The following is a 26,361-nucleotide window of genomic DNA, read 5'->3' as shown; positions in this document are numbered from 1 at the left end:
AAACTGTTAACAAAGACTGCTCTTTTCAGAGCTACCCTATAGTTACATGAACTATGTTATTTGTACTATGTTTCCATTGTTTTCCCTTCTGAAAGCTCTAATGAGAATCTCTCAAGAGCCAGAGTGACAGTCCCTCCCTTGCATGCCAATGGGAGTGTGCGTCCTGGTTTGCTCTTGCAAGCCTCTCACGAGATCGTACTTTTTATAATGGACTTTGCATTTACACTGAAAATATCCTGATGTCGTATGTAGAATTTATATACACCAGAAAAATAACAGTGTGTTTAGTTGAATGAAATGGAATCAATTTTATAACTGTTGGGAAAAGCAAATCACTTAGATTTATGAAAAAAAACACTTGTTTTATCTCCACGAGATGAACATTGATACAAAGCACACATTGATACTCATTTATTTGCTTTAAATCCATTTGCTTTTATTAGAAAAAGTTCAACCACTGCATTTTTTTATAATCCCTTAAGAGTCTCACAAGCTTGTAAACCTTTTTTTAGAGGAACAGTTATCACTTTCTTTTATTACAGTACTTATGCCTTAAAGTCCCCATTAGTACTGAGTGGGGAGAAAGTAGACTCTCAAATGAGACTTGTTCACAGTATAACAACAGTGCGCAGTAGGGTGAAAGGAGACACTGGGTTCTCACTGACACCTCTCCATGGACTAACAGCTCTCCCCAGGATGACAGATGTACAAGGAAGGTGTGGGAATGAAATTACCTCTATGATGAGAAGTCGATCTTGCATAACAACCATAGAGACTGTGATGTTTAAACACACCACACTGTCAGCTGTGACAGCTCCCCAAAATAATATATGTGCAAAGTAGGTTGTGGGTAGTAGGGTATAGGAATGGAGTGTCCTCTCTGCTCAGAACTTTGTCTTGGCTGATTGGTGTGAATAGTTGAGTATGCTTTTAGCTAGATCTGGTACCTACTTCCTTCAAAACATAGATTTTTGGATACCAGAACCTATTCTAATTACGACTCTCACCCTTCACTAGTTACACTGTTAGGTAGCCCCCCCACACTTACATTCATCTTTACGGCATCCCCAGATCAAAAAGATCTCAGAAAAAGAGCCCTCAGGCCCGTCAGGCATTGCAGCTCCGGGCCTGACAACGAGCGCCCTATGATGAAACATGACACCCTAAAGGGTGTGTGAGGGCATCAAGATCTGATTTTTAGATCTTTCTATGACAGGACTATCAGCCACCATTGTCTACCTTTAGGGACCACCCACTTTGGCTAAAAAGGAACTAACCCTTTCTTTGAGATTCATAGTTGAGTATGGGGACACACTCACCTCTCCCTCAGATATCTCCCCATGGGGACAATGAAGCATGGTAGGGATGCATAGGGACAGAGTTCTTTGCTGAAATTTCTCTCCAGAGTCACAAGCATATATAATAACATGTGCAAAAGAACAGCCCTCTTTACTATCACAACTCCACCAGCTGATAGCTGTTTGTAGTAGAAAATGAGGATGTACTGGCCTTTGTAACAAAACCCATCTATTGTATGAGGGGTCTGTATACAACAGTGAGCACAAGGACTGATCTCTCTAGGGAAACCTCACTGTTGCATGAGAAGTCACCATACTTGGTTATTCAAATAATTGCCCTCTCCATTAACCATTCTCTGTAGCATAACATATGTGCATAGTGCCATATAGATATATATATACATGCAGCAGCACTTCTGCACTCTCTTAAAATGGAATTGACAGTTTTAGTCAAAATTACAATACTGTAAAATTATTTCAATCTGTAATAACTACTAAGCAAACAAATAAGTAGAAATGTTAATCTTTTTATTACAAAATAACAATTTAACAACATTACAAAACTACTACAACAAAAATCCATTAACAAACTATATCAATAATTATAAAACAAATAAAACAACCAACTTTTCTAATTTATAATGACCGCATCACATTATGAAGAGCAGCCTGCTGTACCTGCACCACCTCAGCCTGGCAAAAAGTATTGAGTACAGCGGTTATTTTAATTGAGGCCAGCTAGCAAAAAAGTCTCTGCAAAGTTTCTCATGCATACAGTTTTTAAAAGAAGTTAACAAAGTCTAGCTTAGGCAGAGTTAGGTTGTGTTGCTGACCTGCAGCGCTCTTTGTGTGCTTCCACATCTTTTCCAACTGGATACGCGGTGCCTGCTCGGTTACTCACTGCTGAACAAGACAATAATCCTGCTTGTCTTACCAAAGCTCTTTTCCCTGCTTATGTAAACAGTTAATTATTTCCTCTGAAATAAGTATACCTACACAGCACAAATTTGTACAAGGTCACAAAGGACCCCCTATGAAAAACAAACAATATCACTTCTCTAATCAAGTTGTTTCCTCACTTTCCACAGAAATGATTTCCTGTATTTTCAAAAGTGGACATGACTTCTTTTTCTCTTCCATATATTGTTTTCACATGGTAGTTTTCTTGTTCACAACTTCTGCTTTCCATTTTCCTCCTACAAAAAGAGAAAATAACCAAAGATTTAAAAGTTACACACTAGTCAATAAATCATAAGTCATTCTTCACTATACTTTACTATCCATACAGTTTGCTACATCTTTCACCCACAATCACATATTTATATCTAGTGTACCACTAACTTGTTCCTTTCGGGAGACAAATTCCACACCCTCACCATGTACATTTTTTTCACAAAATATTTATAACAATATCACCACTCAAACATCTCAAAAGGCTAAACTATATGTACAGTGAGGTTCATATAAACCCTAGGGCTTGCAATAAAACATTTCACATTCTTTGTTTTATAATTTGAGAAAAACTGCCTCCTTTACTTACAAGAACATACAGTTGGAACACCTAATTTTTCAACCCAATATGCAAACCTTGCACATATCTCTCTACATTATAATGTATACCTCTCAAAAGCTATATTAAAACATATACATCTCCCCAAACAGCATTTCACTCTGTACAAATGGTGTAAAGTATGTTTACCAATCTCAGTGCACTTACTGACACTTCTCAACAAACTTACTTCATAAAGTATGGTATTAAATAAATGAACTTAGAACTCTTAATTAAATACAGCTTAAGACACCGGTCTCTTTCAGTTCCAAATTAAGTCACATCTGCTGAGAACAACTCAAAGAGACTTCCTTCTCCTCCAAAGCACCAAAGACAATCTGAGCTATCTCTGGCTCTGCATTCAATCACATCACAGCAGTTCTTCAACCATGAAATAAGAATGTTAACTATCGGTTGAATCTTGTCCCTTTTTTTCTACTACTCCCCATATTTTACCACAAAGCTCTAATTGGATCGCAAAACACCTCGTGGCAGGGACAGTAATTTTCCATGCAGGTCTCGTGAGAGGATTGCGGATTGCATGAGCCTCATGAGGCAAGCCTCACTCCCCTGCGTCGTCATCGAGAGTCATTGAAGTGAAGGCAGAGTGTCATCATTTAGCCGCGTAGAGAGTCATCGTTGGGCCGCACAGGCTGTAGAACAGCTGATGTCGAATAGCCTTTGCTTCGGCGTCAAAGGGTGGTGCATCAGCTATGACTGGAGCAGTGGAGACGATGCGTCGGTTTTGTAGAAAGCAGCTGTAGAACCCACTTCTGAGGCCCAGAACTTGGAAAAGGCTCCTCAGGTAAGGGTAGAACTCAAAGAAGAGTCCAGCAGCGCCAGCAGAATTGCAGGAAGTCTTTTGTATCCCTGAGACCTCAGAAAACAGGAGGCAAGCCAACAAGCCCTTGGAGATCACTTGGAAGCAAGGCAGATTCCGGCTCTCCTTCAGCAGCAGAGGCAGGGAGCAGCAGGCAGCAGGACAACAAGCATAAAAGCAGTTCTTCCAGAAAAGCAATCCAGTTGAGTCCTTTAAGCAGCACAGCAGTTCTTTCGACAGAGGTTCAATTCAAGATCCAGAAGTGTCTCATTTTAGGGGGTCAGAGACCCAGAACTTATACCCAAAAGTGCCTTTGATGTAGGGGTGACTTCATAGCAAGTGCACAATGATTCCTTTCAACCCAGTCCTGGCTGCCAGGCTATCTGTTGGGGGTAAATCCATGCTTTGCAGATGAGCCTCACCTTTCTATATTTTGACTGTGTAGAGGGAATGCATAAAGTGTAGTAGTCACCTAACCCAGACGTGTATCGGAGACAGGCTGACGGACATAAAGAGCAGTAAGTTCAGAGAAATGTCTGCTTTCTACAAGTGACATTTCTAAAACATTAATGTTAAATCCAACTTACATAAAGATATGAAACATGAAAAAGCTACTCCTCCCTGATCAGGAATTACAGCTAAAATGTTATTAAGGAATTTCCAATGATGGCCTATGAGAGGGGTAGGCTTCACAGCAGTGAAAAATTAAATTGGCTGTTTGTCACCACCAGGATATGCCAAACCTATAAGTGCATGTCCTACCTTTTGCTTACATGGCATCCTGCCCCTTAAAGTTACTTGGGCCTACCTTAGGGGAGCCTTATATGTAATAAAAGGGGAATTAAATGCTTGCCACGCAGTTTTAAATGCCACGTCAAAGTGGCAGTATACTGCACACACAGGTACTGCAGTGGCAGGCCTGAGACAGGATTGAAAGGCTACTTATGTGGGTGGCACAATTAGTGCTGCAGTTCCACTAGGAGCATTTGAAATTCAGGTACTGCATATATTGTATACCAATTTACAAGGACTTACCAGTACATCAAATATGCACATAAGATATACACCATTGTCATAATGTTTAGGGGAGAAGCACATGCACTTTAGCACTAGTTGGCAAAAAGAATCAGCAAAAATGGAAGGTAAAAGGCAAAAAGTGTGGGGAAGACCACCCTAAGGATGCCAGGTCTAATACAGGTGTACATAGTAAGGTGTATTATGGGGCTGGCCTCTCCTTAAAGAAGTTTAAGAGGTCTCTTTCAGATAATGGGTACGCATAGTAGTCAGTGGGGAGGGACTGGTCTTTACTTTCAGACCTCTCTCTAAGATGACGGGTGTGTGTAATAGGGCATATGCGTGGAGTAAACTCTCCTTTGAGACCCCTCTCTTAGATGACTGGTGTGCATAGTAGTAAGTGGAGAGGGGTAGCCTTCTCCTTCCAGGCCTCTCTCTCAAATGACGGGTGCGCACAGAAGGGGGTATGGAGAGAGACTGGCTGCTCTATTGAGACCTCTCTCTCAGATGGAAGGTGTGCGTAGTAGGTTATGATGATGGACTGGTTTTTCCTTTCAGAGCTCTGTTTCTGATGATGGGTGCGTAGTAGTGTGTAGAGAATAACAGGCCTCTCCTGTCACACCTCTCTCTCAGATGATGGATGTGCATAGTAGGGTGTGGTGAGGGACGGGCCTCTCATTTAAGACCTCGCTCTCAGACGACAAATGTGCATGGTAGGGTACGAGGAGAGAGACAGCCCTCTCTGCTGAGACTCCTTTCTTGAATGATGAGCCTGTCATTCTGCACATCCTTCTACACATGTAGTAGGGTGTGGAGAGTGACAGGACTGTCCTTTCGGACCTCTCTCTCAGATGACAGGTGTGCATAGTAGAGTTTGTTCAGAGAGAGTGGCCTCTCTGCTGACATCTCTCTCACAGGTGATGGATGATTGCCATAGTGAGCAAAGAGGGACTGTCCACTCTGCTAACACACATCTCTCTGATAATAGGTGTGGATAGTAGGGTGTAGGAAGATATTGTATTCCACTCACAACAGTTACACAGCTGTTAAACACCACCTCCAGTAATACTACTTCATACAGTAGCAAGAGTACATTCTACACTGTATTCAAAGATTGCCTACTCCTTTATACTTTTCACAATCCTGTGAGAGTCTCTTTCTTTCTTGAAAATAAGAATGAACTATTTTCTCATCACAGTAATTATCTCTTACACACTTCCTCTCAAAAAACAAGGACCACAAAATGCATTCCTCCTAATAGACTATATTGAGAACTCAGCTACTCCTTTTTTTACTATTTACTATTCAGCGAGAGCCCCGCAAGTGCCCCACAAAAGTGTAAAAGTTAGTTAAAAACAATATACGCTTATTTTCATAGTACTTATCCCTTAGTCAAGTTTTCACAGTAAACACTAATGGCGGCCATTTCATTTCTAACATTACAACCTTAAGAAGCTTGTGTGGGTGAAGCTTGATGTGGGGGCGTCCACATACAAACTGTGAGGCTCTCGTTGCATGGAAATTTACTGAGTGACCCTGCCACATGGGCTTTGCTTGATCTTGTGAGAGTCTCACAAGCTTTATTGTGCAGGGAAAGAAGAGAGTGTGTATTTCTACAGTACAAGTGCTATTAGCTGTATAAAACAACCATAAAACAAAACAAATAAAGCAGAGGTTGTGAATGTTAATAAGTAAGATAAAATAAAAGGTTAGAAAGATCTTTAACGGGGATATGGTACCTGTAGTACATGTACTCTGGAACAGATACATTTGTTGTGTGAAGAATGCAAGGCTAGAGGGTTCAGACACTTAAATCTGTTACACAACCTCAGATACCTGAGACTGCCCTTTGTGATTTGGAGGTGAAGGAAGTGTTATCTCTTTGACTTGTGTTCAGCAGAGGTCATTTGATTTTTGAGTAAAGGAGATTGGTGTATTCAGCTACCTTTAACATACAGCTTTATTTGCAGGTAATTACAAATATAATTAATTAAACGATGAAGTCTGTTATTAAATATTTAAATAATATGATATATTTAGAAACCAGTTTCAATATGTTTGTTCATTATGAGAGTTTAAAATGCCAAATATAAATTAACAGTGCCTGCTATTGAACCTTAGCTGATTCTGTCTTTGGTATGTTGTTGAGTACATAGGTGGCTATGGAGATAAAAAAAATGAGATCTAGGTGTCTCTCAGGAACAGTTTATGTATATTCCAACTATTGCACTTACTATATAGAATTTTGGACAGAGGGTGTCCTAAACACAGTAAGACACTGCGTTGAATACCATAGTAGGTGTTTGAAGGGATGAGACTTACTGGATGAAGGTTATAGAACCTAGGTATCAGTCAGCACAGAAGTATCTGCTAAGAGGATATGTTGTCATTAAAATGACATATTAACCCTCTAGAGATAAGTAAAATAAGAATCTCATGTATGAGAATGTACTGTAGAGATTGCATACCCTGTTAAAATGTGGAAAAGGGGCATGGTGGTTCTCTTATACAACCTACATAGCGTTGTACACTGTAGTGATGTGTTAGTGTTGAGGTTGTATAGAACTGTATGAAATATACAAAAGGTTTTATCAAATGACACCTTATTTAATATGCACATTGTTAAACTGTGCTGAGCCCAGTGCTGTAAATACTGAGGGTTCTGTTTCTTAAAACAATCATACATGTGGTTCACTCACAGATATAGGTCTTTGTAGATCGATAGGTTTCTAGCAAAAGCTTTTTAGTCCTAGCATTTAACATGCTGAGAGGTCTCAATAGAGAGGACATGCTGTTATTAAAGCCCTTCACAGCTTCTGTTTATCTTGTGGAAGATTGTGAAGAGAGGTGGTGGGCTCTTATAAGACTGAACCATTCACTCAGTATGGACTTGTATAAGAAGCAGCTACTCTTTCATAAAACACTACCCCAATCAAAGTGCGCCCTCTTTAAATTTCATAGGAGATGGCCTAGTGTTTGTCTAAAACCTAGTATGCAAACCCTTTACTCTCTTCAGAGGTATTAATAGAGACTTTGATAGCTGCAAAGCTATTCATAAACCATGTTCTCTCAGAGGAGATGCCTTTGTACAGGGCTGGATTTCTCACTAAAGACTTGTATACTCAACCTATCAGCTCTACATACTTATTAGTAGAGAGGGAAACTTCTGATGGAAGTGAGCCATTCACTCTGCATAGAATTGTATTACAAACCTCAAATTTAGCAGTGGGAGTAGTGTTTGTCTGAGGCCTTCTACATGCACTCTTTACTATGTTCACAGATATCAGTAGAAACCATTCTGTTTATAAAGCTATGTAACACAGGAGGTATTAATTCTCTAAGGTTTTCTACACAAAGAATTGGCTCTCTCTTGAACTGTCACTTAGAGAGACTTATGCTAAAGGGTAGGATGAGATTAAATCACTGTTTGTTCAAACGCTACCCTGCAGACTATATAGCATGCTAACATATAGTAGCACATGGCTTGCTCCTTCTCTCAGTGTTTCTACACAAACTGTTTAATGTGCTCACAGAAATGATCATGGAGGGTGTCTTACTGTACTGAAGTGAAGAGCGTATTCGCTCAGACAAAACATGTTTACAGGGGGATGACTTTCTCAGTAAAGCCTTCCACACTTATTCTTCCCTGTGCATAGATGTCTCAACAAAGAATCTATGTTGTTATTAAAACAAAAGGAAGCATTTTGCCTGTATATAGTTATAAGAAAAGGAGCACCTCTCTGATCAAATTGAAGCGTAGAGAATCTGTATCATGTTAAACTGTGATAATGCAAGGTCTAGTGTTTCCATATATTCTTCTACATAGAGCCTTTATCCTCTTCAGAACTGTCAGTAGACAGATAGATGTTTGTGAACTTAACCAAACACCCTCTTCACTCTGACAACATGTCTGTAGAGATAGATGGTTTCATCAGCAAAGCCTTTCATACCCGCCATTTAACTTGTAGCAGGGTGTCAATATGTCAATGTCAATGTCAAAGATTTTTGTATAGCGCACAAATCACCAGAGGTCGCAGGGCGCTGGCAACCAAGACAGAGAAACCGGGCAGTGACGTGGTGTTCATGTGCCTAAGCTTTTTGAGAAAAGAGCCAGGTTTTGAGCTTTCTACGAAAAAGTAGATGGTCAGTTATGGAAAGTAAATCCAATGGAAGTCTATTCCATAGCATGGGAGCCTGGTATGAAAAAGAGCGACCTCCATTACAGGCAGTCCGGACACGGGGTTGGACAAGAAGAGGTCTAGAGCTAGACCGTAGCGAGCGTCCTGGGACGTACCTTTGAAGTTTTTTCGCCAGATAAAGAGGACCTGTGCCTTGCATTAACTTGTGCGTAAGACAGAGAATTTTAAAGCGCCCTCTTTGGCGGATTGACAACCAATGTAGGGTGTTTAAAATGGGGGCAGAAGGAGTGCGAGGGGGGAGGTCCAGAACGAGCCTCGCGGCCGTGTTCTGAAGAATCTGAAGTTTGGAAAGTTGTTCCTGGTTGAGTGCAGTAAATAAGGCATTGCCATAATCTAATCGACTAATGATTAGACCCTGGACCAGAGGTTTCCTGGCTTCTATGGGCAGCCATTTGAAAATCTTGCGTAGCAGACGCATGATGCCGAAACAGGTCCCCAGCACTTGATTTATGTGGGTCTTCAGGGATAGAGAGTTATCAATTGTAATACCCAGATTACGGACTGCGTGCTTGGGCGTAGGACAGGTACCCAGCTCTGGAGGCCACCAATCACAGGTCCAGAACTGTTCGGCCTTCCCGAATAGGATAACCTCAGTCTTCCCACCGTTGAGCTGAAGCCTGTTTGAGTGCATCCAGTCATTGATCTTGGTCAAACAGCTCTTAAAACGAGTTTGAACATCAGACTGGTAAGGATCACAAGTCACTAACAACTGGGTATCATCGGCATATGATAGTGTGTCAAAACCATAAGACCTGATGATATCAGCTAACGGGGCTAGATAAACATTAAACAGCATTGGGCTGAGGATCGAGCCCTGCGGGACCCCGACCGTTACTGGGTAAGAACAAGAGGTAATCCCGTCCACGGAAACCAAAGTGAAACGATCTGCCAGATAACTCGCAAACCAGTCCAGGGCCCTCCCTCTGACACCAATCTCCCACAGACGATGTTTGAGAATGCTGTGGGAGATTGTGTCAAATGCTGCAGACAGGTCCAAGAGGACCAGAATTGCCGACTCTCGGCGATCCAGGGCCAATCTAATATTATCCACAACCTCAATTACTGCGGTCTCCGTGCTATGAGCCGCACGGAAGCCAGATTGGGAAGGATCGAGGAGCCTATGGGTTTCGAGATGGGTCGTGAGACGTTTATTGACTAAGAACTCCAAGACCTTCCCAAAGTAGGGGAGCAGGGAGATAGGGCGATAATTGGCTGGCACGCTAGGGTCAGCTGAGGGTTTTTTGAGAATGGGCTTCACCTGTGCCAGTTTCCAACTTCGGGGAAATGTGGGTTGATTAAAAGACAAATTAAAGACAAAGGTTAAAATATCCACAAATAAAGGTAACATTTTGGCACAGGAACGGGGAGGAAAGGGATCGGCAGGGGAACCGGACTTGACCCTTCCTAGGCTCTCACTGACTTCGATGCTTGTTATGGGGTCAAACTCAGTTAATAGAGGGATGTTGTTTGGTTGTGGCAGGAGACTGGTTTGGCTCATGTTAGTGTTATGGCAGACATGAGCGGCTGCCCGAGAGAAAAATGAGGCATAGATAGTTTTGATCTTGTTATCAAAAAACGAGGCAATGGAGTCGACCCAGTCTTGGGTAGGTACAAAAGAGGATCGCTCAACCTGGGGAGCGGTGAATTCCTTCAGTATTTTATACAGCTCTTTACTAGAATGGGCTGCTTTGTTAATACGCTGAGTAAGATAGGCCCTTTTTGCAGATTTAATCTTTTTCATATGGGTTGAATGAAGATTTATATAATTTCTGCGGTGCTCGTCAGTCTTTGATTTTCTCCACTGACGTTCAGCGGCCCGACATTTTTGTTTGTCAACTTTTAGTTCCGCGGTGAACCATGGAGAGGCATTATTTTTGACTTGGACCCTTGTTAGAGGGAGAACTTTATCAAGGGTCTTTGTGATAGATGATTCTAAGTTACTAACAGCGGACTCAACCGCATCCACCTTTACTCCTTGTGAGAGAGGCCCAAAGTGTGATAGAAAGGTTTCCGCTGAAAGTTTACGCCAAGGCCGTATCCAGGTGTTTTTCTTTAAACTATCATTGGTTATCATGATTGAGGGCATACTGAAGTTAAGAATGAAGTGATCAGTCCAGATTGTCGGGCGGGGGGGATTGATAGTTAATTCAGGGGAATTAGTGAATATTAAGTCTAAGGTGTGACCCGCAGAGTGAGTAGGTCCAATCACCTTCTGAGTCAAACCCAGTGTTGACATTGCCCCAATAAGGTGACCAGTATCGGGGTCGAGTGACTGTTCGGCATGATAATTAAAATCGCCCAGTAAGATGAAGTTATCTGCCGCAAGTACATGGGGTGCAATAAATTCTAACAGTTGATTGACAAAGTGTGACTTCGAGCCTGGAGGTCTACATATCAGTGCCCCATTCCATGATTCAGAGCCAGGCATGTCTAAGGCAAAGATTAGAATCTCCAATTGTATGGAGGAAAGTGAATCTAATGATCGAATTGTGGCCGAGGCTGTTGCTGCTATTGCGATACCACCGCCTCTTCCCGACTCTCTGTCAAGCCGTGTCAGATGGTATTGTTGGGGAAATGCTAAAGCTACGCATGCTGACGACAGGCCGTGGAGCCAAGTCTCAGTGATAAAGCAGATTCCAGGTTTTTCTTCATCTAAAAGGCTCCAGAGCTCGAATGCGTGCTTAGGAATGGACCGAGCGTTTAAATATATGGCCGACAGGGAGTTCGGGACAGTTTTAGTGGGCTTAGAGGGAAGGATATCTGGCACCGGAGGGCAGATGCAGGCCGTCTCTCTACTGTTAGTAACCAAAGGAGGTTGATGGGTGCTGGGCATGGAGGAGCGGCTGGGATTTAGGAGATGGAGCTCCAAACTCGAGTAGCACAACATAATGGCGGTCTTACTCACTGATTCCTCCAAAAGGTCAGGGCGTCAGGCGGCGGTCTGGCGCGGACGGGCGCAGACGGGCTTGCCTTTGGCGCGCCGCTGCGCGCGTCCGCGCCGTAGGCCGCATTAAGTAGGCAGAGAAGGGCGGGGCGTGCAGCTGAGATGAAGACTGGAACGGTAACCTAATGAACAAAAGTTACTCGTCCACCCTGAACAGCGAAGATGGCCTCACGTCCCTCCGCAACAATCGGCACAGGCCGTGGCGGAACGGGGACCAGCCGGTACGAGTAGGTGCAGGTGTGCAAGTGTGCAAAATAGCAAGAGCAGCAGGTGATGGATTTCTAACCCAGATATTTCACCAATGTACACGCACAAAAAACAATGTGATTTTTAAATACAGTATAAAATACATTTAAAAAGCATGAGTCCCCTAAAACAAGTTAGCGCAATACACATATAGCAAGGATTAAAAGGAATGGGGGTGCTGTAGAGACAAAAACGTACAGTCACCGGCCAGAAGCAGTGTCTGTGGCTGCGCGCGTCCGCGCCGTAGGCCGCGTTAAGTAGGCCGCGTTAAGTAGATTGTGTGCTCTCATAAAACTGAGGCATTCACTCTGTATGGAGTTGAGGATTAAGGAGTTACTTTTTCATGTAATACTACCATAACCAAACTGTATCCTGTTCAAATCTCATAGGAGAGAGCCTAGTGTTTGTCAAAAACTGGTACATAACCCTTTACTTGCTTCAGAGGTATGATTAGAGACTTAGCTATCTGTAAACCTATTCATACACCTTGTTATCTCAGAGGAGACACATTTTTAAAGGGCTGGATTACTCACTGAAGCCTTTTACAACAGACCTTTACCCTCCACAGAGCTATTAGTAGAGAATGAATGTTGTCATAGAAGTGAGCCATTCACTATGTACACAATTGTATTAGAAAGGTTTAGTTTTGCATCAACATTTAGCAAGCTCACTTTGTTAAAATGTGATAGCGCAGTGCATAGAGTTTACCTTAGACCTTCTACACAACCCTTTAATCTGTTCAGCAGTATCAGTAGAGAGCTTGCTGTTAGTAAAGCCAAGTAGCATACCAGGTCTAGTTTTTTAAGTTCTTCTATGCAGCTCTCTGCTGAGGGATCACTAGAGGGGCTGTTCTTACAGGGTAGTGTGAGATAGCATCACTGTTTGATCTAACTGCACCATGCTGAATGTATGGCATGCTGAAATATAGTTGCTGACGGCTTACTTGTTTTGTTAATGTTTCCACAGAGATTGTCTATTCTAGTCAGAGGAATCATTAGAGAGGGTGGTGTGAATATACTGAACTAAACAACCTATTCAATCAGACAAAATATCTTAATGGAGGGATGACTTTGTCAGTAAAGCCTATCCCAACCAGTCCTCACAGTGTCGAGATCTCTGAATAGACAGTATATGTTGTCATAAAAAAGAAGCTTTTAGACTGTATACATTTATAAAAAATGAGTCCTCTCGCCTGAAACTGAGCCATACGAATCTGAGGATTGTTAAGGTGTGATAATAGAAGGCCTAGTGTTTGTATATATCCTACTAAAAATATTCTTCATCCTCTTGAGAAGTGTCAGTAGACAGAGAGGTATTTGTGAACTGAAGCAAACACACTTTTCATAATGAGAAAACATCTGTTGAGACACATGCCTCTATCACTACAGCACTTCACACACACTGTTTAACCTGTACAGCGCTGTCAAGAGAGATGGTGTACTGTTATAAATGTAAACCATTCACTCTATATGGACCTGCATAAAAATAAGTTACTACTTCATGAAATAGTACCCCAAGCAAACTCTACCCTGTTTAAATCTGGTAGGAGAGGACCTAGACTTTCACGAAAACGTTCTGCTCTAGCCTTTTTCTCTCTTCAGAGACTTGAGTATAGATCTTGCTGTCTGTAAACCCATTCATACACCATGTTATTTTAGAGGAGATGCCTTAGAGTGTGGGTGAATTACTCACTAAACCCTTTTACACCCAACCTATAACCTATGACCCACCTATTAGTGGAGAGGGAACGTTCTCATAGAAATGTGCCACTCATTCTGTATACAACTGTATTACTAACTTGTCATCTTAAATCAAACTGAATTATCCTTCATCTTTCCTGTGGTAATCTGTAACATGAAGAATGTATAGTATGTTGAAATGCTGTAACACAGATTCTAGGTTTTCTCTTAATCCCTCTACATACAGTGTTCTATTAGCAATAAGTCTTTAAAAAGCAGAAATAAATAGTATGTGTATTTTATTCTGTCTATAGGGCTTTCAGACTTTTGAAGATGCCAACAAACAACAAGAGAAAAAGAAGATAAACCACTAGTATTACAATGAACTCTCGAGACATCAAACACAGCCAGATAAACAGAATGAGGGTATAAGAAAATACAAATGATACAAATGAAGTAAGTGCATCAAGTCTTTTAAAAAAAAAGAATTAACATCATGTAAACTTTCTTCTACAGGTAGAATGCAACATAAGTCTACATCTAACAAACATCCTATTATTCTTCAAAAAAGATAATGCCACAAAAGGCCAACCTAACATATTTAAGAACAAGCATTTTAAAGAACTTCTTCAGAAGTTCTTTTATAGAAAAGCAGTATCTAATTTTATGAGATGCATGAAAGCAATAAAATACAAAAGAGGTTTGAAAAAAAACTGAAAAATGCTGTTGATTGTCTTTTTGACAAGGATTTTGTTTTAAAAATCAATTTATTGTTATTTTGAAGAAAATGAGATGTTTAGGTACACTGAATAATTCACTGAACAAAAGAAATCACCAGAAGGTTCAAGTGAGCAAAGTAATCTTCTTCAGTATTTTCCAGGGAGAGAGGAAACACCTCCACTGCTGAGGCATTTTCAATGAGGAGTGTTACTTACAAGAAATGCAGTGTTTGCAAATGACACGGTTGTGGATATGAAGTCATTGACGATACACCGACTGAAAAAGAGAAATGAGAGCCTAGAAATTTAAAAGAAATAACTAATGAAGTATTTAGGTAAACATCCTCAAAATCCAGTTTTTGAGGGGAAATATAAAAGTGTATGCAACATATGTGCATGTAAATGATGCATGCAAGGAAGTTAGCGGTTCAGTGTACCGTCCCTATCAGAATTGGTTATGGTAATGCACTCCTACTGGAAGCACCAGACTACCCAATTAAAAGATTATATAGAGTGGAATCAACAGCAGCAAAACCTGCACTAGACAAACCCAGATATGGATTTTCATCAGGCTCACATTGTGGCATATTATCAAGACAGGCGATAAAATTATTGCCGCATTGGCGGCAGAAAACTGCCGCTAAAACGGCGATAATGTGCTTGATAATATGCTCTATGGAATTCCAATTGAAGCTCAGGTTAGATGTCCTTCACATCTAACATGGGCTTCAATTGGAATTCCATAGAGTATATTATCAAGCCCATTATTGCCGTTTTAGCAGCAGTTTTCTGCCGCTAAAGCGGCGATAATTTTATCGCCTGTCTTGATAATGTGCCCCTTGGAGAGTCACACTGGCTTTCAGTTTGATATTGATTTTGATTTGTTTAATGAAGAGCTCAAATGCCAACAGCGTCTTGGTGCCTATGATTACTGACTCAAAAGAGAATGATTGTAAAACTCAGATTTACTGCTTACATCTATTCACAATGGACAAGAGAATAACCAATTATTTATTTTTTCAAATAGTTTTTATTGGTTTTAGCAAGAAACTACAAAGTAACAAACCAAATAAGAATTGCATGTTTGACAGTACAGGTAGAAGTTTGTTGTTGTTGGTTGTTGTTTGGTTGCCGTTTCTTACAAAAGATATATATTGGTAAGACAGATATGATTTATCATAACATGTGGCATTCTCGAGATCAATGTTAGGTTATAAATTGGATACAAGAGATAGCCTGACACCGATTTTGATCTCTATCATTTCTTTTCTAGCTTCCTTTTTCTTATCTTTTTTCTTTTTATTTGCGTCTAACTCTCTACTGCTCTTGTATAACATCACAAAGGTAGAAGTTATATAATACAAACAACTATAACTGGCACAGCACTTTCCATAGTCTCTGTATTACCTGAGAATAGCCATGTTTTAAGCTGTTTCCTGAAGTTAGAAAAGTTCGATGGACCTCTCAGGTGTTCAGGTGTTCAGATAGGTTGTTCCACAGTCGTGTTGTGGAGAGAATAAAGCTCCTAACCCCCCAATTCTTTCTTCTGATTTTACAGTGAAAGAAAGTATTGTCCTCCTCTGCCTACCAAGCATGTGCCCTGAAATTCAGGAAAGTGAGGTCTTGTAGCAGGATCTTTCAGGTGAGGGCAGCTCAACTGTGGAATGAGCTCCCAACTGCCCTCAAAGCTAGCACAAACCTCACTTACTTTAAAAAAGGTCTAAAGAAAGGTCTAAAAACCTGACTGCTCTCTGAATAGTAGTTAGTTTTATATCTAGTACTGGTCTGGAAAGATGATGCCTAAGTAAGGAGGTGTAGGTCCTGTTTTGTTGCTGACCATGCAAAGTTGACATAGCTCCAGGATACCTGTGAGGTAAACGTTGCGCTCTATAAATGGCTATCATTATTATGAGTCCACATTCTAATAAAAGTTTTAGACTGTCCTGTGCAAAGGAAATGTGAAACAAAAAATGAAACTAATCAACAGCCTTGATCCTTGTTGTGTAAGGAAACTTAAAACCCTTCAAGGACATTTATTGGCTTGCTGATTTGCCAGTACTTTCCTTCACGTACGGATCCTATCCGTGCACCACACTAAAATGCGCAATATAGTAAGAAGATTGTATTTTGTAAAAACTCTAGCTCTGAGGCTTCAGAAACTGAATGATATGCTATTAACAGGTACTCTTTCTCAAGTCAGTTCTGTAATAGATGACATTCAAATGCAATACTTTGGGCAAGTGAAGAGACTGAGATGGTTGTTAAAAACATCACTGAAAATTCTAAAACTAACTCAGTGCTAGGCAATTATACAAAAAATGAATTGATGCATTTGCAAGATCAACTGCAAAACTTCCAGACAAGGTGTGTGTTTGTTGCATGCAAACTCACTACAAATCACAAGTCAAAAAAATTGATATTTGTGAAAAAAATAGAAGACAGCGATCTAATACAATGGTTTAAACCTGCACTTTATTGGATCGCTGAAGATATATTTGACTTCTGTGTAAGCCAATTTGTCTGTAAGTACTGTATTGACAAACTGGATGATTGACAAATTGACAAACTGGATGATAATAAAATTGCCCACTAGAGGAATTCATAAGGCGACCCTTGACCCCAGGGTAGGTCGCTCCCCTGTCCTCACAGCGCCACCAGATCCCCTGTTCTGCCTTCTCCTTTTGCCTGCATCGCTGCCTGTGCCCCGAGTGCCTGTGTTGCCGCTTGTCTGCGTTCGCGCTCCCCTTTTTTTCCTTCTGTATCCCCGAGTGCCTGTGCTGTGTGATCGCGCTCTCCTGGTTTCCTTCTGTATCCCCGAGTGCCTGCATCTCCTGAGTGCCGTCCCCCTTGCCCTCCCGCCGTCTCCCCCTCGTTTTTCCTGTTTTTCTGCGCCTTTTTCATTTCTCTAGGCCTCCTCGCCTTCGGAGCCTTTTCCCGCCGCCGCTTTTTTGCCGCTTTTTTCCCCTACCCGCCCTCCTCCCGCCTCCCAGCTGACCCCGCCTCCCCGGCTACCCCTTAAATGGCGGCCGCTGCGAGGCAGTGGTAGCGACCCTTGACCCCAGGGTAGGTCGCTCCCCTGTCCTCACAGCGCCACCAGATCCCCTGTTCTGCCTTCTCCTTTTGCCTGCATCGCTGCCTGTGCCCCGAGTGCCTGTGTTGCCGCTTGTCTGCGTTCGCGCTCCCCCTTTTTTTCCTTCTGTATCCCCGAGTGCCTGTGCTGTGTGATCGCGCTCCCCTGGTTTCCTTCTGTATCCCCGAGTGCCTGTGTTGTGTGATCGCGCTCCCCTGGTTTCCTTCTGTATCCCCGAGTGCCTGCATCTCCTGAGTGCCGTCCCCCTTGCCCTCCCGCCGTCTCCCCCACGTTTTTCCTGTTTTTCTGCGCCTTTTTCATTTCTCTAGGCCTCCTCGCCTTCGGAGCCTTTTCCCGCCGCCGCTTTTTTGCCACTTTTTTCCCCTACCCGCCCTCCTCCCGCCTCCCAGCTGACCCCGCCTCCCCGGCTACCCCTTAAATGGCGGGCGCTGCGAGGCCGCGCAGCGGACGCGCGCAGCGGGCGCGCCGCCGGCGCGCTGAAGGCGCGCCTAAGGCAAGCCCGTCTGCGCCCGTCCGTGCCTGGCCCGCGCTCAGCGCCTGAACCCCTGGCCCCCGCGCCCCCCGCCTGACCTACGACTCCGCCACCCTCGTCAACCTCAACCCCGGCCGCACTCCGGGCTGCTACCGCGCCCACCCTAAATGGACCCACGGACCCTTCACCTGCAACAACTGTCACTTCACCTGCCCACGGACCAACACCGCCCCCGTCAAGAACAACTCCCCCGGAAGCAATCTCCACTGCATCCTGGTCAACACCCGATCCATCCACAGGCACGCCATCGAACTGTGGAACCTCATCAACTCTACGAACCCGGACATCGCCTTCCTCACCGAGACCTGGATGAATCCCTCCTCGGCACCCGACATCGCCATAGCCATCCCCGACGGCTACAAAATCATCCGGAAAGACCGCACCAACCGCATCGGAGGAGGCATCGCCATCGCACACAAAAACTCCATCCGCATCTCAACCAACACCGACAACTCACTCCCCGACGCCGAACATCTCCACTTCACGATCCACAGCGACCCCAAGACCACCCTCAGAGGCACCCTCATGTACAGACCACCAGGACCCTGCACCAAGTTCAGCGAATACATCGCAGACTTCGTCACCCCTCACGCACTCTCGTCCACTGACTACATCCTCTTAGGAGACCTCAACTTTCACCTGGAGAACCTCACCGACAACAAACCACCGCCTTACTGGACAACCTCACCAACCTGGGACTGAATCAGCTAGTCAACACACCCACCCACTACGCCGGACACACGCTCGACCCCATCTTCTCCTCCAGCAAACACATCACCTTCAGCCACACCACCGAACTCACCTGGTCGGACCACAGCTGCGTCCACTTCATCTTCAAGAAGACCACTGTGCACCACCACACCCAGCAACCACCAAGAAGACACTGGACTCGTATCACCACGGATCAGCTCGCATCAACCCTCTCCCAGAACCGACCCACCAGCACCACCGACCCAAACGAAGCCGCCAACAACCTCACCAACTGGATCTCCGACTGCGCCGACCTCCTGGCCCCCCTGAAAACTCAAGCCAGCACCAACAACCACAAGAAAAACTCCTGGTTCACCCCCGACCTCAAGGACTCCAAGAAAGAATGCCGCGCCCGCGAGAAGTTGTGGCGCCTCAACCAGACCGAAGAGAACATGTCAGCTCTCAAGGACGCCACCCGCCAACACCACCAACACCTCCGCGCCGCACGAAAAACAGCCTACCGGAACAGACTTGACAAAAACGCCCACAACAGCAAGGAACTATTTGGCATCGTCAAAGAGCTCTCCAACCCGGACGCAGAAAACAACTCCATCCCCCCATCACAGGACCTCTGCGACTCCCTCGCGACCTTCTTCCACCACAAGATCACCGACATATACAACAGCTTCCCGACCACCGACACGAACCCCCCCCCCGGAACCCGATACCGACATCACCACCATCCTCGTCTGGAGCCCAACCACCACCGAGGAGACCACCCGCGTCATGAACTCGATCCATTCCGGATTACCATCGGACCCCTGCCCGCACCACATCTACAACAAAGCCGACGACATCATCGCACCGCACCTCCGAGATGTCATCAACGCCTCCCTCACCACCGCCACCTTCCCGGAGAGCTGGAAACACGCAGAGCTCAACGCCCTCTTAAAGAAACCCACAGCAGACCCCACCGAACTCAAAAACTTCCGGCCCATCTCTCTCCTGCCGTTCCCCGCCAAAGTGATTGAGAAAATTGTCAACACTCAACTCTCCAACGCCCTGGAAACCAACGACTCCCTCGACCCCACACAGTTCGGTTTCAGGACCAACCACAGCACCGAAACCGCCCTCATCGCAGCCACGGACGACATCAGAGCCCTGACCGACAAGGGTGAGACCGTGGCCCTCATACTCCTAGACCTCTCCGCAGCCTTCGACACGGTCTGCCACCGCACCCTGATACGACACCTCAGCAACGCCGGCATCAGAGGCAAGGCCCTCGAATGGATCATCTCCTTCCTCTCCGGAAGGACTCAGAGAGTCCGCCTGCCCCCCTTCAGATCCACAGCCACGGAGATCATCTGCGGCGTACCTCAAGGATCCTCCCTCAGCCCCACTCTCTTCAACATCTACATGACCCCCCTGGCGAACATCGCACGCAAACACGGACTGGACCTTATATCATACGCCGACGACACCCAGCTCATCTTATCACTCACAAACAACCCCACCTCAGCTAGGACCAGACTTCATGAAGGAATGAAGGAAGTGGCGAACTGGATGACAGACAGCCGCCTGAAACTGAACGCCGACAAGACGGAGGTCCTCATCCTCGGCCCCACCCCCACCGCATGGGACGATTCCTGGTGGCCCCCCGCCCTAGGCAGCACTCCCCAACCCACCGACCACGCACGCAACCTCGGCTTCATCCTGGACTCATCCCTCACGATGACCAGACAGGTGAACTCGGTGAACTCAGCATGCTTCAACACCCTCCGCATGCTCCGCAAGATCTTCCGCTGGATCCCCACTGACACCAGAAAGACCGTCACCCACGCCCTCGTCACCAGTCGCTTGGACTACGGGAACACCTTGTACGCGGGCATCACCACCAAGCTGCTGAGGAAACTCCAACGGATCCAGAACGCTGCCGCAAGACTCATCCTGGACATCCCTCGCCACCACCACATCTCAGGACACCTGAAAAAACTCCATTGGCTCCCCGTCAACAAGAGGATCACCTTCCGACTCCTCACCCACGCACACAAAGCCCTTCACAACCTCGGACCCAAACTCATCAACAACCGCGTCTCCTTCTACACTCCTCTGCGCACTCTACGATCCGCCGGACAGGCCCTGGCAGCCGTACCCCGCATCCGCAAAGCCACCGCCGGAGGAAGATCCTTCTCTTTCCTGGCAGCGAAGACCTGGAACTCTCTGCCCAGCCACCTTCGCGCCATACCTGAACACCTCTCCTTCAGAAGGCAGCTCAAGACCTGGCTCTTCGAGCACTGAGCCCCCCCCCCCCCCCCAGCGCCTTGAGACCCTTTATGGGTGAGTAGCGCGCTTTATAAATGCAAATGATTGATTGATTGATAACAAAATTTCCAATTCCTCTCAACTTCAAAACTTTAATGTGTATGAGGCTATTCTCATACAGATAGTACTTCCCTTCCAAACCATTGTTAGAATGGAAACTAAAAATAAAGAATTACCTCCTTCTGAACTACTAAGAAGTGTTTGGTGGTATAGTTGTGTTCTTGCCATTGAATATGAAAGAGAATATTGAAACTATAGGAGTAGATGTAGATGATGAAGTACCACCAGTGGTTCCTGTAAGTAAATTTATAATCGAAGAGAAAAACAATTTGCAAGAACTTGTCAGCATTGATAGGGTTAAGAGTGCTTTACAATACCTTAAAATAGAAAATGTATTTTACAAAGATACCTATCTTAGAACGGAAAATTCCACATCAGTTCCTTCTGCTCTCAGTTTTCATAGATTGATTTAGCTGAAGCAGAAGAAATATATGAACATTACAGCATTCATTCTCTACATTCCAGAGATATAGTGACTGATGCTTTAGAATTGTACCAAATGAAGCAAGCAAAAGGAGAACCAGTAAGTGCGTAGGTAAAGAGTTTAGAAGCACAATGTTTTCTGATGTTGTTTCCTACAGGACGATGTACTCGTTATAATGACCGTCCTCTACAGATTCCTGCATCAGAATATAGATACAGTAAAATATTTTCTAAAGATCCCTGTGTTATACAAAATTTTCCATACATTTTCCACCTTTTGTTTGTAAGTGATCTCCCTGTGTTGATTTATGGTGTGGGTCATGTTATGAGAACAGGGACACAGTTTAATGACAAGAGTGCTAGAGACTTTGTCGAAAAAATACATTATAAAGATGTGGTATTAGAAAGAAATTTTTTTTAAGTTATGGATTGTCAACGTGGTACCAATGAATACTGGTTCCCTAATCATGGTGAGCTGAAATGTATGTTAAGCAATTTAGGTGTTCCCACGTGGTTTGTTACTTGGAATTGTGCAGAGCATGCTTGGGATGATCTTCATGACTTCCCCAGACAAGCCAATACAAACATTCTAGTGACTGATTTCAAGTCTGCAGGTGAACTGTGTTCCATTGATCCTGCAAATGTTTGTAGATACTTTAAGCACAGATTTAAAGCCATGCTTCATTTTATCTTCAACAGAAATAATCTGCCACTAGGTGAGGTTGTGGACTTCTTCTCGACATAAGAATGGCAAGCTACAAGAGCCCTACATATACAGATGTTATTGTGGGTGAAATATTCACCAAAATTCGGTCAAGACACTGACGACTCAGTGTTGTCATTCATTGAGCAATATGTAACTTGGAATATTCCTGAAGAGTCTCAGAACAGAACTCGAAAGCAACAAGTCCTGCGAATCCAGTCAAATAAATTTTCCAAATATTGTTGACAGAGACACAGCGCAAGAGGGAAATACTACACCAAGGGCTACATGTATCAAGGTATTTAGCGTTCGCAAATGGGCCGATTAGCAGAATCGGCCCGTTTGCGAATGCTAAAAAGGCTTTTTCCATGTATCAAAACCTATTTCGCAATTCGCTATTAGAAAGGGGCATGTTTAGGGCATCCCTTCCTAATACCAAATCTCATCAGTATGTAGGAATGTTTTGTGATCGAAATGCAGTCGCAAAACATTTGTATTTTACCACCTACTTCAAGTAGGTGGTAACCCATTCGTAAATGGGAAGGGGTCTCCAGGGGTCCCCTTCTCCTTTGTGAATGTTTGTTACAGCATTTTTTAAGAGAAGACAGTGGGCCCATGGACCACTGCCTACTCTTAAAAAATGTAAAGAAAACTTTTCATTTTTGTTATTTGAAACGCATCCCGTTTACCTTTGAGGAGAAAAGGCTGCATTTAAAAAAAAAGATTGGACCCAGTTCCTTGTGGTTATCTTGGCACTGAGCAGTCAGGCTTATCATAGAAGCAATGTGTAAAGCACTAGCACAGCACTTTCACTAACCCTGGGCGTAGTTTGCGAAGTAGCACTGCGCGTGGCTACGTGAAGTGCACTTCGCACTACGCGAGCTACGTGTAGCTTTGCAAACTGCGTAGTGCACTGTGCAAGCTGCTGTTCGCACTGATTGCACAGTGCCGGATGCTTGTCCGCACTGTGCAATCAGTGCAAACTGCATCTTGCACAGAGCAAGCAGTCGTTTTCTGCCGCTCGAGTAGATTTCTACTCGAGCGGCAACTTTCTGAACGCGGACTGGTAGTTTCTCATCACGAGCGGTCGCGAGCATACGCAACCACTCACAATGAGAAACCTGACCTCCCCACGTTGAGAAGCTCGCCGGGAGGTTTATTTTCCATACTCGCGATCGGCAACTTGATGTTGCTGATCGCGAACGAGGAAATAGTCTCGCCGGGTTGTCATTTTGCTTGCTCGCAGTCGGCAACTTGAATGTTGAGGACCGCGAGCAAGCAAAAAATGACCGCTGCACTACGCTACGCGTGTTTGCACTGTGCTACGTGCAATTCGCTTAGTGCGAAGTAGCGCAAATTTTGCAAACTACGCGAGCGTAGCATAGTGCTTTGCCCAGGCTTAACTTTCACACAATAAGTACACTGAGCATCGCAAAAGAGACTTCACAAGTGGTGTATGTAAATAAAAGATTGTATTCAACACACACATTGATCAACACAACATGAAAACCATTTATTTCTGGGCATAAATCATTCTTGGAAATATTACTAGCATTACTAGGCCCAATAGTGCTAAAATAACATCAGTAATATGCACACCTGGGAAAAATTCAATTTTACCCCAGCACCCTTATGCGGTGTGACACATTGTCAGAACTGGGCCCACCCTGTCAAGTAACACAATTCAAATCCACACATTTCTAGGGTGCACCCAAGGTCACAATGATATCAGGAATGTGTACACACAGGAATTTGTAACACTTTTCAGCAGCAAAGCGGGCCAAGGCCGCACGGGAAAACCGACGTCAAAACAGAGTATTCTTCAGGTAATGGAACAAACAGGTAAAACAACACTGCTGCTCAGTGCAGCTACTAGCAGGCTATGCTCATGCAGCACACTCTCCCACACTCACACAGTGTTGTAATGCACTGCAAAGGATATCGGCCAATACATATGAAGCACACTCGCAAACAAACACAGTCGTCACTGTAACACTGTGCAAATGATATCCGGCAGGTGGCTTGGTAATATGAATGTGGACCCCGTGACACTTCCACACCTCTCAGTTACCCCCCACCACTCCACCCACAGGTTAGAGTAAAAAACCGGCACCCCTTACTATACTGGTTTAAGGCCAGAGTCACACTTAGTCAGGGGCCCAGAAGAGAAGGTAGGAGTAACTATCAGGATAACCAGGTAACAGTCGACACTCGGGAAGTCCACCCACTTTATGTGGAGCAGAGACGGGCTAGAGGCTGTTTTAGTTCAATCAAGAGGTCCCTCAATTCGCCTTCCGGCACCAGTCCAGTTCTGCGAAGCACAGGAAAGGCACGCAATCTCTCGACCCACTTCCGATCGTTCCTGCAAGTGTTCCTCAGCCCATTCACTTGCTCTCACCACACAGGCCCAATCTGGATGCTACAACCTGGCAACTGGAATTCGTAAGACTAGGTGAGGAGAGGGCAGTTGATTTTCTGCACTGAGGGCAAGATGGAACACTCGGTGAATGGGGTGCAGGTGCCCCCTCACCTCATAGGTAGTGATACACAATGTCTGTGCATATTGACCCGAGTTGCACCTAACAATCCGGTCACAATGACCCAAAAGTTGGTTTGCCATACCTCCCTGGAAATGAGGCACAATGTCTGGTGCGCAATGATCCGAGTCGCATCTGACAATCACATCCCAATCAACCCACAGTCAGGTTTGCCATATCTCCGTGGAAATGAGGCACAAGGTGATGCGCGAAGATATGAGTAGCACCAGACACTACGGCCACAATCAACTATTGGTCGGGTGCACCGTACCTCCCTGGAATGAGGCACAGCGTCTGGTATGCAATAATATGAGTCACACCAGACAATCCGGTCCCACACACACAGTTGCAAGTTCAGCATTACCACACGAGGTAGAATGAGGCCCTACTACAGATGCGTCCTCCCTTCGAGGGTCCCAGTCTGTGAATCAGACACCACACGCAATGAGAATGCAGTTAGTGTGTCGCTCGAGAGGGATGTGGCACGGATGATGACATGGGCCACACTGAGTCCCACAAACGGTGCATCCGCTCACCACCAATGAGACGCTTGTGAGTGCTGAGACCCTGTGATGCAGGGGCCACACTCCTTAGATGTGAGCACGGCTTGGGAGCTCCGCACAAGGCAATGTGGTCTACAGGCACAGTACTTAGTTCCACGCTCACACCGTACTGCAGTCAGGATCCAGCAAACAAAGAAGGCACTTGTGAGGGCACCGCTCTCCAGGTACAACAAGTAGATCGTGTAAGTCCCTCACAAGAGGTCTTTGATGACACAGGACAAGGAACAAGCCAACAAGGGGCAAGCCAACACACATTTGGAGAGCACACTTCAGAGCACCACACAGAAGCAGGTAGTCGGCCCAGGCCAGTCACTATTCAGGCAGTGTGCACAGTCATTTCCAATAGCAGTCTCCTCCTTGTGCACAACAGATTCCTCTGGCAGTGTGCACCATGCAGTCCAGAATGCCTGGTCCCATGTCCCCACAAGTGCATCTTTTCCCTGCTGAAGTATGGCACCAGTAGTTATACTGAAGTGTGCCTTTGAAGTTGGGATGGCTCAGAGGATTCACCTTTGAACCACAGATATTTTCATAAATTTCAGTCCTGTCTGCCATAAATCCTTATAATTCAAATTTTAATCTTTAGTGGGGCCATGATATTACTTCCCAGAGGACAAGTGTCAAAACCTCTCCCCAATCTATACAGCCAAGTCCTCAAATAGCAAAGGTCTGTTGTTACAGTTGCATGCCCATTGTTTATGGCTGTCTCTGGGGAATGCACAGATGTGCTCCCCTAGCCTCCAGTGCGGACTGCAGGTAAACTACAAGGCACACAAAAAAGTTTAATGTAGAGAAATGACCACATTCTAGAAGTGTTGTTGAACAATTATTTAGCAACACCTAGCCAATACATCCTAAGCATGCATAGTTTATTTTACATTATTTTTCAATTTCAAATTCTTATGTATGGGAGCATTTCGTCATGTCCTTAACAGAGACACAGATTTAACACATTCATCACCAAAAGTACAT

At 44.5% G+C, this 26,361-nt stretch overlaps 1 protein-coding gene across 3 annotated transcripts in view; it reads right to left on the bottom strand.

Annotated features, from left to right (window-relative positions):
• Positions 1-1,810: 1,810 nt before the first annotated feature.
• CCDC102B (coiled-coil domain containing 102B) overlaps positions 1,811-26,361 on the bottom strand; it is a 408,868-nt gene continuing 384,317 nt past the window's right edge. For all 3 annotated transcript variants that reach the window (XM_085604165.1, XM_085604166.1, XM_085604167.1), the window contains one exon: positions 1,811-2,494. In XM_085604165.1, coding sequence (XP_085460291.1) covers positions 2,468-2,494 — 27 coding nt within the window. In that variant the 3' untranslated portion in view covers positions 1,811-2,467. The remainder of the gene's footprint in view (positions 2,495-26,361) is intronic.

This window comes from Triturus cristatus, chromosome 5_1, assembly GCF_964204655.1.
Source record: "Triturus cristatus chromosome 5_1, aTriCri1.1, whole genome shotgun sequence".
Lineage (NCBI taxonomy): Eukaryota > Metazoa > Chordata > Amphibia > Caudata > Salamandridae > Triturus > Triturus cristatus.
The sequence above is the reverse complement of the archived record's forward strand: the minus strand, read 5'-3'. Positions and strand labels throughout refer to the sequence as shown.